We start from the raw sequence: 19,288 nt of genomic DNA, 5'->3' as shown, positions 1-19,288 counted from the left end.
AGTCTTCAGTATTAATTGATCAGATCAGTACTTTAATGCTCAGATGACTCCTCTTTGGTCCTCGTGTGATCGCTGGTGAAAGACAAACGAGACGGCCACGTCCCAGGATGCCTGAAGCACAGGGTCTCTCAGTCCTCTCTTATCTGCACAGTGCTGCCAGTTGGACAGGTCGCTGGTGCAGTCGGAGTCTTCTGGAGGAAGACGTACCTGTCGACCGTTCACACAGCGCCTGCAGCGGAACCTGACCAAAAATTTACATTTAGAACTTAGACTTTTTAAATGTGAAACATTGGTTTCACATTACTTTGATATCAACAGCAATTATACTCCGTTAACATGAAATACAGTTCCTCAACCCAATTTATTTGTATATTCGGAGTGGAAAAAGGATATTCAGCATGATAAATATGAACCTTTTGGAACAGTCTTCATGTCAGTAGCAAGCCTATTTTTTAAAAAGCATTTTAAATGCTTAAGATATTTTTAGAAGACTATTTCAGCTCTTTAGGTCTGTAGAATGCAAGTGAACGGTGGAGAACTTTGAAGCTCAAAGCACATAAAGGCAACATGAATGTAATCCATACAACTCCAGTGGTTCAATCCATGTCTTCAGAAACGATATGATAGGTGTGGGTGAGAAACGTATGAATATTTAAGTCCTTTATCTATAAATCTCATTTAAATATAAATCTCTTTTGGTGATTTGCATTACTCTTGCATATTGCCACTTACAGGGCATGGAGATAAATGCATAGTAAATAAGGAGTAAATATTGATCTGTTTCTCACCACACCTATCATATTTCTTCTGAAGACATGGGTTAAACCAGTTGAATTATTACTTTTATGCTTATTAGAGCTTCAAAGTTTTGGCCACAATTCACTTGCATTGTATGGACCTACAGAGCTGAGATATTCTTCTAAAAATGTTAATTATCCCTTTAAGTTGATCAATGTTTTTTTTACCTGTCGTGTGTGTCGCTCATGGTGTCCTCATTTAGTGAGAAAAGCTCTCGTAGCTCTCCAAGAGAGAAATGTCTTTCCACATCCTGCTCCTCATCTACAACACAGCTGCTCAAGGCTTTCTTATGAGCCTGTCTCTGCAAGATCTTTTCCTCAATGGTCCCTGTCTGAAAGAGGAAATAATCAATAACATAAACACTTACAGTGGGCTACTGTTCACGTTTTAAATAATAGGCATGACAGTGATTATCCTTGTTCAAAAAAATGAGCAGTATGTTTCTTGTTAAGCATTCATTGCAGCTTTCTTTTTTAACTTTTGGAATGCATACTTTGCAAAAAAAAAAAAAGTATTTGAGGAATGTCATAAGGTTTGTGGCACAAATAAAAAATAAAACAAAACTTGAATGAACAAAGAGAAAAATGTATAATAAGCAATGATATGACCCCTTTAAAATGCTAAAGAAATATCTCTCCCACCCATGATGGATGCTCTCCAGTAACTCACCGACAGCAGTCTGTAGATGTAGCAGGTTTTCTTGTGTCCGTCTCTCCACACTCTGGCCATCGCCTGCTCGTCATTGGCTGGATTCCAGTCAGGATCAAACATAACCAAACGATTTGCACCAATTAGATTAAGGCCACAACCTCCAGCCTTACTGCTAAGCATGAAAATGAACTCTGGATTCTGTAAGGCAGGAATTAAAGTGTTTGTGTTCCCTAATAACACAGGCTGAAAATAACTTGTATGAACAGTAAATAGACTTACAGAGGGACTGTTGAATCGCTCCACAATCTTGGCTCTCTTCCATCGAGTCTCACATATAGGTACCTGATATTTTAAGACACAAATATTTAACATCAACACCTACATTACAGCATAAAGACACAATACAGATGTTGGATTTATAGTTCAAACACTCACCTCCGGGTCCGGCACAGCTTTTCAAAAAGATCTAAAGTCTGTGTGTAGTTGGAAACCAGAACTACTTTGTCACTTGTTGTACTCCTGGTCATCGCTAGGATATAGTCCAGTACCAGCATTTTCCCTGAAATAAGACACAGCTTGTTACACTGAAAATATTAACAGGGGTCAGTCATAATAACTCACCCCTGTGTTATAACCCATATGGCATTTTTTTTTTTTTTTTTTTTTTACAATAATGGGAGAAATTGTGAAAATGTTGTGCTCAGTGATGTCATACAGTGGCAGTTTATGGTAACAACCTCTTCAAGCTTCAAAAGAATGCAAAAGTATTCATTCAGAAATCTAATAAATTATTCCATGAGACTCATGATTGTTATAAAAGCATACTTGAATTTTGGTGAGAAACAAAATTATTTAGTGAAACTGTTACCGACTGTAGCCCTACTCTGCGTGTTCATGAGACTGCACGAGAGCAGTATTGGTCGTGAGAGGGGGCGTTTAAGCAAAAACACATTTTGTTTATCTAAAAACATGTCCACCATAGCAATAGACACAACACAGCTTAACACAAAACAGAGAACAGAAATGACTAAATTTGTCTGATGAGTTTGCTGTCAGAGAATAGATGCATTTCTATGCCCAACCTCAGTTGTTTAAACGGAGTACTCAATCAAACCGAGATAGTGGCGGGAATGTCTTTTCTCCATTCTGAATGGTTGAGCATTTGTGACAGACCTTGGACTGAAGGGAGCCATACCTCAGCGAAAACATTCAGGTGTGACATTCTTGGCCAAAATAAAGTTGTTTTTTAATGGCTAGTGAGATGCTACCTTCAATATACTGTTATGAGAAAGTTTTTGGAACGGTGCCATTTCACAGCAGGCAGGGCTGCTTGGTGCGAATCGCGCAATGCCGAAAAAAGAAACCAAGCGATCAACAGAATATACCGTCACTGGACACGGCTGGTTAAGACCAAAACTCCGATCAAAATAGAAAATATTATTTTTAATCATGTGTCATTTTCCATCAGGTTAGGACACCGTGTGACTGTAGCCGCCTTCAGCCCCCCTCGGTAACAAATAAGGCTGGGCATAGAAATGCATCTCTTCTCTGACTAGAAACTCTCTCAACAGACATATTTAGTATGTTCTGTTCTCTGGTTTGTGTGCAGTGGTGTTGTGGTCTGTTGTTTCTATTGCTGTGGCTGACCCATTTTTACATAAAGAAGTTTTCACTTGAGCGTTCCGTTTCGTGACAGATACTGCTCTCCTGCAGTCTCATGAACGCGCATAGGAGAGCAATGGTCAGTCAACAGTTTCACAAAAAAATACATTAGATTTCATTTTGTTTGTCAACAAACCTTAACGAATGGTTTTATAACCATGAGTCTCATGGAATCATTTATTAGACTTCTGAATTATACTTTTGTGTGCTTTTGAAGCTTGAAGAGGTGGTCACAATAAACTGCTGTATGACATCACTGAGAAAATGTTTTTTTCACAATTTCTCCCTGTGTGTCAAGAAAAAAAAAAAAAAAGTAATATGGGGTTATAACAACACAGTAAGGGTCAGTAAACTATTAACTGCATTTTAATTTTGGTGTAAACTATCCCTTTAAGGGCTTGGGGCCAAAAATGCCACTGAATATGGCAAAAATGCTAAAGCAGCTTAAAATGTGGGGGTGAAAATGTCCCTATTATGAATTTTGCTGTTTATTTATGTACACTATTTTAAATAGTTGCTTAAATTGGACTGTTTTGTCTCATTCAGTGAATGAGACAAAAACAGTCCAATTTTGAAATGATCAAATCCAAGAGTGAAAATGTCCACTATCAAAACAAGCTAGCAAAGATGGACTGACTTGGTACCAAAAACTGAGGCATTCTGGAGATGTCCTATATAGCCAGACATTGAAGAATAATATGTGGACATGATTATACAGAAGCACTAGGTCCCATTGTGCAGCTCCACCTCTGGGCTTAATGGTCCTCATGATGCTGCTTATGCTCTGGCTCAGTGGCCCAATGGTGCACTACACCTCTGGACTGAGCCCATGGTGCAGCCCCAACTCTGGGCTCAGTGGGGTCCATGGTGCATCCAATTTCAAATGTACCTTTGTAGTTCTTGCACGGTGTTACTCTACAGGGCTTGTGTTTCCCAAAAGCATCGGATGGCTTCTACGATCAAATTAGGCTTACAATGCTTTTGGGAAATGCAGCCCAGGTAATTTCATTTTGAATATCATGTTGTTTTATTTTTGTCAGTAACGGTCATAATTCTTCAGCTATAGACTTAATTTCCATGTATTTTTTAAACTGAAGTATTTGACTAAAATGAACAACACGTGTGATTTTCTTTCATTAATTTAGGAATATTATGTGATGTACAAAAAAAAAAAAATTATATATATATATATATATATATATATATATATATATATATAAAATATAAATGTCAAGCTCATTAACATAGTAGAAACAAGTCAGTAAACTCAAGCAAACACCACTTACCAGAGAGTTCAACTGCTTTAGTTGAATAATTTTGGGGGAAAAGATCCACTGCTCCATCAAAACCCTCCTCTCCTGTCAAACATTTCTCATAAATCAAGGCAGGATCTAAAAGGGAGACAACCAATCAGATTTTTATTTAATAAAGGAGCATGACGAGTACTTTATGACTCACAGACAGTGAAGCTAGAGTTCCATGTTTGTATGTTTAAAGTGTCAATTTTTGGAACACTGTCATAAAAGTAAATCAAGAGATTTATACTGATGAATAGGTCAGAGGTAAAGAGTTCCACGCTCATGGTTGCAGAGTTTCTTTAGTGATGTAATGGAGGACAGAGAAGACACGCTGATTTTGCCAGTCTGCAGACTGTCAACAGGTTTGGCCTGTTTCAGGAATAACTTATACAACTCTTTCCGCAGAGGAGTCAGTCTGACAAACAAAAACGCAAAAAAAACAACCATTCATTCAACCTTCCAATGCAGAAAAATTCACAAAGACTCGCTAATATAAAACAAAATGAAACAAAAATAATACATTACAGCAAACTTTGACAGCACACAGAGGACATGAACTACACAATGACAGAGAAATACAATACAACACTTCAACTGAGATCTACGTGCTACTTCAGAAACTTGAGCATCGTTTCAGTCACTTACCGGCAGCAGACGACCTGTTCAATCTTCACAGGCAGATACTTAGAAAGAATGTCTGACGTTCGTCGAATCAAACACCTTAACGGGACAAACACTTCATAATTCAAATGATTTGTATAGTGTGGTAAAGAGGCATCTTTTATTAAAGGTTTTCAGCAGCACTCACCTGTTCACAATGCTGATGAGTTCTTGAAGTTTCTCCTCTCCAGCTGCTCGGTCTTTATCGCTGGCATCAGCATCACGACCTTTCAGTATAGGAATCTCAAACCGTTTCTTGAACTCCTGAGCTGTGCCTGAGAGAAGTGATACATTTCATTAGTCTTACAAAAGGAATACAGTGTAACACATTTAAATTAAGTAAATATCTTACAACGTGACATCAAAACAAAGTAACACAACAACTTCAGTGTGGCATAAGTATACAGTGCGGTCCAAAATCTGATCCTTCATTGAAAATGAGAATAAAATTCTAAATTTAATCCGGCTTTTTGGAACATTCATGAATCATGCTGGACAACATGATTGACGGGGTTTTGTTCTTGCCAGCTTGAGTGCATGCTATTATTAAAGCAAAGTTGCATGCAAATCAAATACAAAGAAATCATAAGATATTTTCAAATCATATACATTTTTCAATTCAACCTTTCATGCATTGCTATGCTGAAAATATAATTTAGGATTAAAAAATTACAAATGTGGATTTCAACTCCATTCTCCACAGGATCATAAAACAGCAACAAGGTGTATCTTACCGAGTATACCAGAATTGACAAAGTGCACCAAACTGAAATACTCCAGTAAATCGTTTTGTATGGGAGTTCCAGATATCAGCACCCGTCTCTGGGCATTCATAGAATTCAGCGCCTGAGTCTGATTGTCTGAGTTTTTCAGACTGTGACCCTAAACAAATAACAGACACCACACTATGGGGCAAACCAAATGGAAGTCCAAGACAAATATTTCAGGAATCCCACAGCTTTTAACTAATTAATCAGGATATATAAAAATAAATTAACAATAATAGTTAATAAATTAAATATTGTAGCACTGAGCATAACTAGGACACTTTTATTGACTACAGACATTTCCATGACTTTTGAAGACTTACAGTTGAAGTCAGAAGTTTACATGCATATAGGATGAAGTCATTAAAACTAATCACAATTAAAACAATTAACCACTCCACAGATTTAATATTAGCAAAGTATAGTTTTGACAAGTCGTGCAGGACATCTACTTTGTGCATGACACAAGTCATTTTTCCAACAATTGTTTACAGACAGATTTTCACTTTTAATTGACTATAATCACAATTCTAGTTGGTCAGAAGTCTACATACACTGAGTTAACTGTGCCTTTAAGCTGCTTGGAAAATTCCAGAAAATAATGTCAAGCCTATAGACAATTACCCAAAACGTTAAACAATTTAACCTGTTGATACGCACACCCTTTTTGAGCACAAACCATGAAAATGACATACCTGAACTTAATGGTTGTATTTACTGGACCCTTTGGAGTATGGACACAGTTGTAGTATCTTTTGAAAGACACTTTGAGCTTTATTTCCCAAGTTTCAGAATTAATATATGTTGTTATTTTTTATAGTTAGAGAAGCTGAAGTTTATAGTATTGGAAATATTTTGTGCTGAACATGTTTTTATAATCTAAAAAAACAATAATAAAAGTGCCAAGACAACCGTTTCAATGTTTCAAATTTGAAGATGATCTAACAAAAAATTAGGTTCCTGTGAGCTTTTTTTCTCTGTAAAATCGCTGCTGGTATACAGAGTAAAATTAAGGCTCCGCCTTTCAAGATGGCACAAAATTTGACTGCACTTCTCGGCTATTCTGAATAAAACTACACCGCATTTTAAAAAATAGACTTTGGAGACACGCTCATTTTGTTTATGAGACTCTAATATACAAGACAATATACAGTTTTACAACATAAATGCTGCTCAGATTGCACAGTTTGTTGAAGAACGATGACGAAGGGTAATTCTTTCAGGCGAGATCTCATGTAAACAATGGAGAATATATCAATATTTCTCAGATTTATCACTTTAATGGACAAAAATGCTATTGTATGTTTTTTTTAATGACCCAAGTGTGGCGAACTGGATTCATTTGGCGATCGCATTTTCATAACAAATATATGAAGTCCCGTTTTGATATTGCATGTTTTCATTTGTACTCCTGGGACAAATAACTAAATTGCTGTTTCTGGAGTATTGCTATCTTGAAACAGAGATCAGATATCAATGTTGAACCCTTAGACCTTTGAAAAGCTGTATAATTTGTTAACATTGATTACATATATAGAGGGTAAATTATATATTTAAATGTAAACAGAGTGACATCACTCCCGAGTGTGGTTAAATTGCATATCAACAAAGGCAATGCTACCAAATACTAACAGTGTATGTAACCTTCTGACTCACTGGGAATGTGATGAAAGAAATAAAAGCTGAAATAAATAATTCTCTCTACTATTATTCTGACATTTCACATTCTTAAAATAAAGTAGTTATAAAGTAGTCCATGACGTCAGAAACCTCATGTGATTCATTATTTTTTAAATAGCTACCTCATCACAAATAACCAGTCCAACTTTGCCTTTGTGCAGGACTTCAGCATGCAGACAGAATGTTTCATAGGATATGATCAGAATTGGAGTGGGTACCCTCAAACCATGCTGGGAGATGAAGTGTTCTGAAAGAAAAAACACATTTATATAAACATGCAATGAGAAGACATTCAACAACAGTAGTCAGAAGAGGCAGGCTGATGGTTGATCAATATGGGTTTTTCAATAGCCTATGTTGATTCTATCTGTGAGAAAATGCTGAAATTACATGAACATTTATGTATCCTCCAAAAATAACCATTTATTCACTTGAACAGGAAAACATGCATTTATACATCTGTTAATCTGGCAAGCATACAAAGGTTATTGGCCAATGCTGATAATATCAAAATGGCCAAATACTGGCATATTAATTCTGCTACAACATTACAAAGATTCAATTAAAAAAATAAATACAAAATCTGTATTTTTGTGTAATTATCCAGTAAAAATATATTCATTTAATTTGAGCAGCAAAATACTTGTTTTGAAATTATACAAGTTTAATTTGATATATAAAAAAAAGAATTTCTAGACCAGTCAATTTAATCGGTTCATTTTGTGCAATACATTATTTGAAAAATCATGCGTAAAAAATACGCAAATGAAGCTTGAAGTTTCACCTTTATTCAGTAGGGGGCAGTCAACGCTACAGCTGTACAGGCAACGCGCCTCAACAAAACAATGAGCAAGCAGCTTAGCCAAAACCATTCTGATAGAGCACAACAGTCTGGTTCCGGAAGTACAAACCAATTAAATTTTTCCATAGACTAATTGATTTTCAACGATAGCTTAAGACAGACCTACTTTGAGCTCCAAGATTATTTATTGATGGTACATCCATCTGGGTTATTTCAAATTCATTGTTTAAATTGCGTGTTTGAGAGCGGAATTCCTGGTAAACAACTACATTACCCATGGTACAGCAGAGAATGCTTCACCAATCAAAGAACCACGAATTTGCCACGGTTTGACCGTCTCCCATGACGTACTGTGAGTGAAGTATTCGAGTTGGTCTCCCTTTACACTTAAACTACTTATCTATCTCTGCACAGGAATATTCTGCAATAAGCATACAATATATGATTTCTATAATTATATTCAACAACCTAAAATTAATAGTTTGATATTCCCTTTGTTTTTCATTCACTTACATCATTTAAAAAGCTTCATGGGATTGTACTTAAATACCAAGTTTACGGTCGATTTCCTCCTTGGAGCCACCATCGATAGCGACAGGCTGCAAGCGTTCACCGAGCCACTTGCCCACTTCATTGTACCAGTTGCGCACGAGGCTGGAGGGAGAAACCACGATAGCCTTGTTGATCTCAGGTTTGAAATCAGGACTCTGTCTCAGTAAAGTCCACATGAGAGCGATGCACTGCAGTGTCTTGCCCAGTCCCATCTCATCTGCCATAATACAGCCGTATGAGTTAACGATCCTTCTGCCCGTCACACAGTCCCACAGAAACTTTACACCCTACACGAAAACACAAGACAATATATTCATACAAATCATTTTAAGTAGTGATTATCTCCACAAAAAGTTATGTTTTAATTAGTTCCATGGGAAGTTAAAGCATAACATATTAACTTTCTTTTCATTGAAATCTTAAAATTGTAGGTTAAATGTATTGAATTTGTAGGAGACAGTGTTTATTTTTATCAATTACATTTTTGAACTTTAATAAAATGTTTGGTCTAGTTTATTTAAATCAAGGAAATATGCTTTGCTAATATATATATTAGATAATATATTATCTAATATATATATATTAGAAATACTGTATCTTAGCTCAGTAGGCCCTTAAAATGCAAGTGGATGGTGATCCGACATTTGAAGCTCCAAAAATCACAGACAGTCAGCATAAACATCATCCATACGATTTCAGCTGTGAAATTAAGGTCTTCTAAAGATGCACGATTGCTTTTGGTGCAAAAAAAGATCCTTTTTAACTATAAATCATCACTTCCGATCAGCAGCAGTGTGCAAGCGCAGAGTTCACCCAGTCTCTTATTTGATGTATTTGCGTTGGCATGTTATGCACGTAATCTCACGTTTATTGAGGATAAGCACACAAACGAACAATTGCGAATAAACAAACAGATACAAATACAGATCTATACCAAAATCAACTAAGATGCTGTACAGCGTTCCTCCTACTCACTTGTAAAAAGTGAACATGCCAATGAGATTGTCACACACGCTTCCTGCTGCTGACCGGAAACGATGGATTATAGCTAAAATGTACTTAAATACTGATCTTTTTCGCACCAAAGCAATCGTGCAGCTTTAGAAGCTGAAATCGTATGGATGACGTTTATGCTGACTATGTTCTTTTTGGAGCTTCAAAAATCTGATCACCAGCACCTTGCAATTTAAGGGCATACAGAGCTTAGATATTTTTCTTAAAATGTGTTCTGCTGAAGAAAGTCATACACAACTGGGATATCATGAGGTCGAGTAAAAATGTGAATTTAAATTTTTGGGTGAAAAGCAGCTATCTCCCAATAAACAGCTTTCTGGTTTGCATGTAAATGTGGTTACTATTTGTATGTAATGAGATCATACTTCTCTTTGATGGGGGCGAAGCACTTTGCTGAGAACTGGGTCCACAACCACATGAACTGGTAATTTATCCCTGCAAACGGGACAAAACAAAGTGATTCATGTCATTGTTGCGTGACTAGAGCAGGGTTGCAGCACAGTATTTAAAATCAAATTTAATACTTTTAAGACCTTTTTCCAAAACCTGAACAAATAAAATTAATACTGTATTCCCATGCAAAAACAAACCCACACAATCTCAAAATAAATCATGAATCACAGACTCTTAAACAGGCAGGGGGACACATGGGCCTACATACACTACCGGTCAAAAGTTTTGAAAAATGTACTCATTCATAATTATAATTTTTTTCTTCACATTTTAGAATAATAGTAAAGTCATCAAAACTATGGAATAATAACATAAATGGGAACTATGGGTATTATATTTTGAATTCCAAAATAAATTCAAACTGTGTTATATTTTAGCCTCTTCAAAGTCGTCACCCTTTGCCTAGAATTTGCAGATATGTAATCTTGACATTTTCTTGAAGCATCACCCTGGGATGTTTTTTAAACGGTACTGAAGTAGTTCCCATCTATGTTGGGCACTTATTGGCTGCTTTTCTGTATTATTTGGTCCAAGACATCAATTTCAAAACCTTTATATTTTTGTTTTATAATGAAATACATTAATATGGTGGCACAATTATATTTTTGTCTTCAAAACTAATTTCAAACATTAAAGCATACGCCTTCAGATCAAAAGATTTTTAAGATCATGAGAAACATTTCAGTCAAGTGTTTCAAAACTTTTGACCGGTAGTGTATATAATCACATTAAAATTGGTTTATGTACCATTATATAAATAAATTAAAATGTATTTTGTATTTTGTAATTACTCGATAATGTGTTGAAAGTAAGCCAGTTAATCTACCAATAGTTTTTAAAATTGGTAGCCTATATTAAATGTTCTTAGTCTTTCCTTCCTGTGATGGGGAGGACCACACAGAGGCTACAAGAGTCCAAACTGAATTCAATTGAAGATGCGATTTATGGGATTTGATTCATAGCGTAGCTCTTTTAACTTTAAAAGCACTTTAACTATGAAATACACAGAGGACTTTTATTTTGAAATGTTTGCACTTCACTGCTTCCAGCTTCTCATTCAAACAAAGACGACCAATTCTCAAATTTTTCGGGTCACGCCCCCCTTTGAAACACTTGTTGCATCCTAGTCAGCACTGAAAAAAGTAAGTATCATGTGACAGTGCCGTCTACGCGCTGTTTCAGTAGCGGTGAGGACCTCTAGAAAATAAATTGCACCTTATTAATGATACTGAAACTTTAACAAAACTGACCATTCTTCCATCATTTACTCACCCTCGTCATTCAAAATCAGTATTTTTCCATCCATGAAACACAAGATTGAGGGAAGAGAGGATTGTTTGTGTGGCTGTCCAAGCTCCGAAAGCACACATAAAAGCGCCATTAAAGTTGTCTATATCGCTCGTGCCTTAGATTTAAATTCTTCTGAATCCATATAATAGTGTTGTGTGAGGAACAGACCAAAATTTAAGCATCAATTCACTCATTTGAAAGTGGCGCGCATGCATGAATGACCTTGTTTACATGAGCGAACCTGACATCAATACTTTGGGCTGTCAAGAGTTGCATGCAGGACGTGCTGCCAGTGCCAGGCGAGAAGCAAGGCAGGAGAAAAGGCAGAGGAAATGAAATCGCGCACATCGGTTCTTATAATTTTTTCTCCCCAATTCCCAATGCGCTCCAAGTCCTCGTGGTAGTGTAGTGATTCAATCCGGGTGGCGGAGGAGGAGTCTCAGTTGTCTCAGCGACTGAGACGGTCAATCCGAGCATCTTATCAGCTTTTTGAGAGCGTTACCACAGAGAATAGTGTGAAGCCTCCACATGCGCGATGTCTCCACAGTCCATCCATGCACAACTCACCAAGCGCCCCACCAAGAGCGAGAACTACATTATAGCGATCACGAGGAGGTTACCCCATGTGACTCTACGCTCCCTAGCAACCGGGCCAATTTGGTTGCTTAGGAGATAAGGCTGGAGTTACTCAGCACACCCTGGATTCGAACTCGTAACTTTACTCGCCGAGCTACCCAGGCCCCCGCGCACATCAATTCTAGTGCATTTTCCAATTTTTTTTTAATGTGTGAAAGTGAATGAGATTTGAGGACAGGTCAGTCTTCCATGCCCCCCTTGCAATATGTCCCACGCTTTGATAACTACTGAAATAAGGGATATATATATGTGCACTCCTACATTAAACTACAACATATTACAATATAAACAATTAAAAGTAAACATTGTCCTATTTCATCAACAGTACATCAACAGATGATCATTAGTAATTGGTTTGTTGATTGAGAACTGCTCTGCAACAGCTGAAAATCACAAGCCCTCGTGTGCGTGGATAAAATACAGTGCCACGTTTTTACACTGAAGTACGCAGTGCATGCATTTAGTTAATTAAATCATATTGAGTCACATGGCACCATGTGAGGTTCAGACATGTGAACAGCGATCTCTGTGCACTTTGCTAGTTTTAATACATTGTGTCATAAACCGGTGAGACTCGATACACCCAGATTCTTGAAGGAAGACAATCTCATACAATTCCAAATCCACTGGCTCTGGAAATATTAAAAGAAACATGCTCTAGCTGAAGCCCCCGAACAGCAGGCCACAAGCCCAGGAGTCAATGTGGCCAGTGAGGTGAAGGAAATTCGGCAACAATTGATGAATGTGTTGGCAATGCTGATGAACTTCATTGCTGACTTTGAGGAGCTTGCTGTAATACGTCGATTTTGCCACTCCATGGAGATGAAATTCACTGAGATGGTTACAAGAGAGGCGGATGTTGAGAAATCTGGAGTCATCAGAGGTAATTAGCTACTAATCCGCTAGCGACCAAGAGCAAGGTGGACTTGGAGTACATTTGGGAAAAGTAGGAAGATAAGGAGAATCATAACCGGCGGAATAATGTCCAAATTGTTAGAAATCCTGAGCGAGCAGAGGTTCAGAATATGGTGGAATTTCTGGAAGAACTCTTTCAGAGTCTGCTCGACATAACAGGCCATAAGATGGAAATCGAGCAAGCTCAAGAGTACCGGCTCAGTCAATTCGATAAATTCTGGCCAAATTTCTGGGAGATCATCCAATAAAGATCTTGTGTTATGCAAGGCGAGGAGTAAAGGAAGGCTTTCTTGGAAGAACCACAACATTTTCTTGTTCCCAGACTTTGCGAATTCGACAAGAGAGAAACGTGATTGATTCAAGGAAAGCAAGAAACTCTTACATCAAAGGAAGATCACTTTTGCACTGATGTTCCCGGCCAAATTGAGAACAGATGCTAAGGATGGCCGCAAAGAATTTACATGTCCCCCACAAGCATCGTGGAGTGAGTAAGTAATTGTGTGATATGTTGCAGCCGAGTGGGCCTGACTCACTGGACATTCAGTCAGAGGAAACTGGGCACCTTTTTTGTTTCTTTTTGTAATGGTTCTGCCTAACGGCTAGAGTTTGTTTTGTCTAGTAACACTCCTTCGAGACGGTGTTGTGGATGAATCTGCACATTCATTGTGCCTATGCCCCTATTTGTTGGAGTTTGTTTTGTGGAGTATTACTTGCAGGAAAATGGAGTGATTAGGTGATTTGTTGCACTCACGTAACAGTCGAAGGCCGGCTCACTGAACATTCATCTGACTGCCTTAGGAAACTGAACAGCATTTTTTGTGCTGGTTCCGCTAACAGCTAAAGCTTGTTTTATGGAGGAACACGTTCATTGTTTTTATCCCGCCTATTGTTTGGAGTTTGTTTTATAGATTTTCTTTCTTTATAGATGTCATTCTGTCTTACAAAATTTGTATAGAATCACTGGAATTGAACAATCCAACGGTTGTCACGGGGGCTCTCGTAGGTGTACATAGACGGTTTGAGATTAGAGGGATGGACGCTGGCTGGTGCCGTCATGCACGGAGTTAATGTGCATGTTTTCTTTTTTCTGTTTTTTTTTTTTGGTTCTGGGGGAAGTTTAGTGTTTTATTGTTGCACTAATGTTGGAATGTGGCCTTTATAATTGTTTTTGAAACACAATCTATTTTTTCTTATATGTCAAAATGTCAAATGTTAGTATGAGTGGATTGTCTCCCTCCATGTGGAATGTGAATTGGTTGGGGCACCCCATAAAAAGGAAGGTTATTTATTTTCTTAAAATGTAAGAAATATGATGGTGTTTATTCAAGAAATGCATCTTTCCAAGCAGAAAGCTGAAAAATTTGGGAAGATATGGTTTTCTTTAGTGCTGGCTTTTTAGGGGTCGGATCATACAGTATGCCTCATTCATTAAATAATCCAAAACCACAAGAACTCGTGGAGCAGCCATGGATATTAATAATGCTTTTAAAGAATCTTGATCTTTATAGTTCCACATCTTCATCTTCTGATGAAGATATTAGAAATTTTGTAGAACCATTAGAACTCCCTAAACTGACAACGGAGCAAAAAAGATTTCTTGATTCAGAGATAATCTTGGAAGAGCTTCGTGAGGTAATTAAGGTCTTGCAAGTCTCCGGGGCCAGATGGCTTTGCTGCTGAATTTTTTAGATCTTATGCTACAGAACTAGCTCCTCTTTTGTTAGAAGTTTATACGGAATCATTAAAGAATGGAAAGCTTCGGATCAGTATGATTTTTAAAAAGGACAAAGATCCAAGCGAGTGTAAGAGTTACCATCCAATTTCTCTGATCCAGCTAGACGTAAAAATATTGTCAAAAATTCTGGCTAACTGATTAAGAATAGTTATGCGATCTCTTATACATAGATAAGATGCCGTTTATTCTGGACCACAGCTCTTCTGGTAACATTAGGCATTTCATCAATATCATGATCAGACTCTGGTCACTGCTATCTCACTTGACGTTGAAAAGGTGTTTGATATTTAACTTTTTAAGATTTTAGGAATACAGTGCATCCGGAAAGTATTCCCAGCACTTCACTTTTTCCACATTTTGTTGTGTTACAGCCTTAGTCCAAAATTGATTAAATTCATTATTTTCCTCAAAATTCTACAAAGAATACTCCATAATGTCAACGTGAAAGAAGTTTGTTTGAAATCTTCTAAAAGAATAAAATAAAATCACATGTACATAAGTGTTCACAGCCTTTGCCATGACACTCAAAATTGAGCTCAGGTGCATCCTGTTTCCACTGATCATCCTTGAGATGTTTCTACAACTTGATTAGAGTCCACATGTGGTAAATTCAGTTGATTGGACATGATATGTAAAGGCACACACCTGTCTATATAAGGTCCCACAGTTAACGGTGCATGTCAGAGCATAAACAAAGCCATGAAGTCCAAGGAATTGTCTTTAGACCTCTGAGACAGGATTGTATCGAGGCACAGATCTGGGGAAGGGTACAGAAAAGATTCTGCAGCATTGGAGGTCCCAATGAGCACAGTGGCCTCCATCACCCGTAAATGGAAGTTTGGAACCACCAGGACTCCTCCTACAGCTAGCCGCCCAGCCAAACTGAGTGATCGAGGGTGAAGGGCCTTAGTCAGGGAGGTGACCAAGAACCCGATGGTCACTCTGACAGAGCTCCAGTATTTTTCTGTGGAGAGAGGAGAACCTTCCAGAAGAACAACCTTCTCTGCAGCACTCCACCAATAAGGCCTGTATGGTAGAGTGGCCAGACGGAAGCTACTCCTCAGTAAAAGGCACATGAAAGCCTACCTGGAGTTTGCCAAAAGGCACCTGAAGGACTATGAGAAACAAAATTCTCTGGTCTGATGAAACAAATATTGAATTCTTTGGCCTGAAAGCCAAACGTCATGTCTGAAGGAAACCACACACTGCTCATCACCTGGCCAATACCATCCCTACAGTGAAGCATGGTGGTGGCAGCATCATGCTGTGGGGATGTTTTTCTGCAGCAGTGTGACTAGTCAGGATCAAGAGAAAGATGAATGCAGCAATGTACAGAGATATCCTTGATGAAAACCAAAATGTACAGAGATATCCTTGATGAAAACCTGCTCCAGAGCGCTCTGGACCTCAGACTGGGGCCAAGGTTCATCTTCCAACAGGACAACGACCCCAATCACACAGCCAAGATAACAAAGGAGTGGCTACGGGACAACTCTGTAAATGTCCTTGAGTGGCCCAGCCAGAGCCCAGACTTCAACCCGATTGAACATCTCTGGAGAGATCTGAAAATGGCTGTGCACCGACACTCCCATCCAACCTGATGGAGCTTGAGATGTCCTGCAAAGAAGAATGGGAGAAACTGCCCAAAAATAGGTGTGCCAAGCTTGTAGCATCATACTCAAAAAAAACTTGAGGCTGTAATTGGTGCCAAAGGTGCTTCAACAAATTATTGAGCAAATACTTATGTACATGTGATTGTTTTTATTTTAATAAATTTGCAAAGATTTCAAACACACTTCTTTCACATTGTCATTATGGGATATTGTTTGTAGAATTTTGAGGAAAAAAATTAAATTTAATCCATTTTGAAATAAGGCTGTAACATAAAAAAATTTGGAAAAAGTGAAGCGCTGTGAATACTTTCCGGATGCACTGTACTTTTATTGGATGGATTAAGTTACTTTATAGACACCTGTTAGCGGCGGTACAAACAAATTGATTCATTTCAGATTATTTTACTCTGGATAGGGGCACCTGGCAGGGTTGCCCTGTTTCCCAATTATTGTTCTGTCTTGCCCTGGAACTCGCAGCCGCGATAAAAAGGAAGATGATTTTCCAAGGGTGGTGGCGGGAGGTAAGCTTTTGCTTTTCGCAGATGATATGTTTTTATTTGTCTCTGACCCCATTAGATCTGTGCCTTGCCTCCACAGAATTATTCATTCCTTTTCTAAATTCTCAGGATACAGATTAAATTGTTCTAAATCTGAAGCTTTGGCTCTGCCAGCATAATGCCCAGTAACAGCTTTCCAGCCGGGTGCCTTCTAGCAGCCCAAACAGGGCATTAAGTACTTGGGCATTTTATTCCCAGCAAATTTGTCTGATTTAGTTAAGAGTTCATTTTGACCCCTTAATAAAAAGGTTTGAGCGATGTGGGCAGGTGGGCTTCATTACATTTATCTATGATTGGGAAGGTTAATGTTATTAAAATGAATTGTTTTCCAAAATGTAATTACCTGCTACAATCTCTCCCTGTACTTTAGATGTCCCCTTCTCTTATTTCAAGCTATTTGATAGCAAAGCGATGTCCTTCATTTGGAATGGTAAGCATCCTAGATTATGTTACATAGGCCGACTGACAAAGGTGGGCTTGGCCTACACAAGATTTTTTTTTTTTATTATTATGCATTCATTATTATGGTCGCAGACATTTGGCTCATTGGTCACTTCCACCTGAGAGAGCCCCTCCCTGGTTTTGTATTGAACAGGAAATTCTGAGATTACTGCTTTTGTAAAGAGGTGATTTCTGCTTTTGTAAATCAGTGATTTACACATTCAGAGTCTGGGGGACAGAGCTCTAACTTCTATCAAGAGACTATGGGAGAAAGATTTAAACTTGGTATTGAAGGAGGGAGTGTGGGCTAGGATTCTAAAAAATGTCAAGTCTGCATCTAGAGATGCAAGGGTGTGCCTTATGTAATTCTTATGTAAAAAAAAAAACACTTGTTGCACTTAAATCTGTTTTGAATGCTATTCTGATGCTAGAAAAGCTTTGTAGTATGGCACTTTTCGTACATATGTCTCGCTACATAAGATGATTCGCTTATGTTTTCAGCTTTTGATAAAAGCATCTGCCAAATGAATAAATGTAATTCAAGATTTTACATCAATTCTATTGGACCCCCTCTAGATTTTATAGGCTTAGACTTAAAGACACACCCACCTGCTGGCGATGCCAATCAGAGAATGGAGACCCAAACCATTGGTGGTGTGTTAAGAGTATTTGGCACTCGGGTTTCATTTTGTCCCAGACTCTGTATTTTGGACGATGAGACGGTTATCGATGTAGAGAACAGAAACATCAGGAGTTGGGTCCCAACCAGTGTCATGATTGCCAGACAGATAGTTTTAAGGGGATGGAGGTCGGCTGGAGCGCACTAATTTCAGGAGTGGTGCTCGGAGATGGGGAGGGTGGCAGCCTTTGAAGAAGGGTCATTTAGAAGACTGGAGAATTTGTGGGGAAATGGGGTGGATATCTGGTGTTTCTGGAGGGCTCTCATGGAGGGGCAGTGGAGAGAGAGGTGTAGTTGTCAATGTGTGATTATTATATTTTTTGTGTGCATCTATATTCATGTATGACCACTGGGATATTGTTGGGGGCCAGGGTGGGGTTGGGAGGAGTAATAGTGGGGGTTAATTGTTGATTCTGTGTATATACGTTTTGTTTTTCTGTGTTTAATATGTGAATTGAAAAATTGTTAATCAGTAATTAAATCGTATTCTTTTGAAGTTTGATAATCACATTAGGTCATATCACGATTCCCATCATTCCGCCGCCAAATTTAAGACCTCTTTCAATAAAAATTAAGAATTGTGTTGTATAATTTAAGATAAAGACTTTTTATGACCTTAAATTTTGGAAAACTGAATTTAAGACATTGAGACTTAAGAATCAACAGGAACCCTGTAGAAAAATACAAATGAAAATCATCAGAATGTCACTGACTTGTCTGCTTTGATGAGCTCATGAGCGCTGACAGCAGGCGGTTCAAATAGAACCAAAGCTCCATCTTCAAATGGGTCATGAAGGGCTTTCCTCACACCGGCCCGCCTTAGACCCAGAGCCCGCAGACCCAACAAGCCTAAACACAAACAACGCAAGCATCTTTATAACCATCACACAAAGTACAGAATGATCCATTCTTAAACCAGCAAACGATCATTTGCCAAGCCAAGATCATTAGAGCATCCATGAATATAACATGGTTCTGTGTTTACCAGTGTAATTTGGGATGGGAACCTTGAACGGCTTTGACAAGATCTTGCGAATGAAGGCTTCCTGTACAAGACACAATTAATCAGTCAGTCAATTACCATA

At 38.1% G+C, this 19,288-nt stretch overlaps 1 protein-coding gene across 1 annotated transcript in view; it reads right to left on the bottom strand.

The window, feature by feature from the left end:
• Nucleotides 1-39: 39 nt before the first annotated feature.
• Nucleotides 40-19,288, bottom strand: part of LOC127653523 (DNA repair and recombination protein RAD54-like) — a 41,469-nt gene continuing 22,220 nt past the window's right edge. The window contains 16 exon segments of the mRNA XM_052140213.1: nucleotides 40-241; nucleotides 966-1,129; nucleotides 1,468-1,647; nucleotides 1,729-1,766; nucleotides 1,769-1,791; nucleotides 1,885-2,008; nucleotides 4,398-4,502; nucleotides 4,688-4,824; nucleotides 5,055-5,129; nucleotides 5,218-5,344; nucleotides 5,804-5,951; nucleotides 7,639-7,763; nucleotides 8,869-9,157; nucleotides 10,250-10,319; nucleotides 18,917-19,052; nucleotides 19,189-19,249. Of these exon segments, the coding sequence (XP_051996173.1) occupies nucleotides 40-241; nucleotides 966-1,129; nucleotides 1,468-1,647; nucleotides 1,729-1,766; nucleotides 1,769-1,791; nucleotides 1,885-2,008; nucleotides 4,398-4,502; nucleotides 4,688-4,824; nucleotides 5,055-5,129; nucleotides 5,218-5,344; nucleotides 5,804-5,951; nucleotides 7,639-7,763; nucleotides 8,869-9,157; nucleotides 10,250-10,319; nucleotides 18,917-19,052; nucleotides 19,189-19,249 (2,004 nt within the window).

This window comes from Xyrauchen texanus, chromosome 13 (assembly GCF_025860055.1).
Source record: "Xyrauchen texanus isolate HMW12.3.18 chromosome 13, RBS_HiC_50CHRs, whole genome shotgun sequence".
In the NCBI taxonomy this organism is placed as follows: Eukaryota; Metazoa; Chordata; class Actinopteri; order Cypriniformes; family Catostomidae; genus Xyrauchen; species Xyrauchen texanus.
The sequence above is the reverse complement of the archived record's forward strand: the minus strand, read 5'-3'. Positions and strand labels throughout refer to the sequence as shown.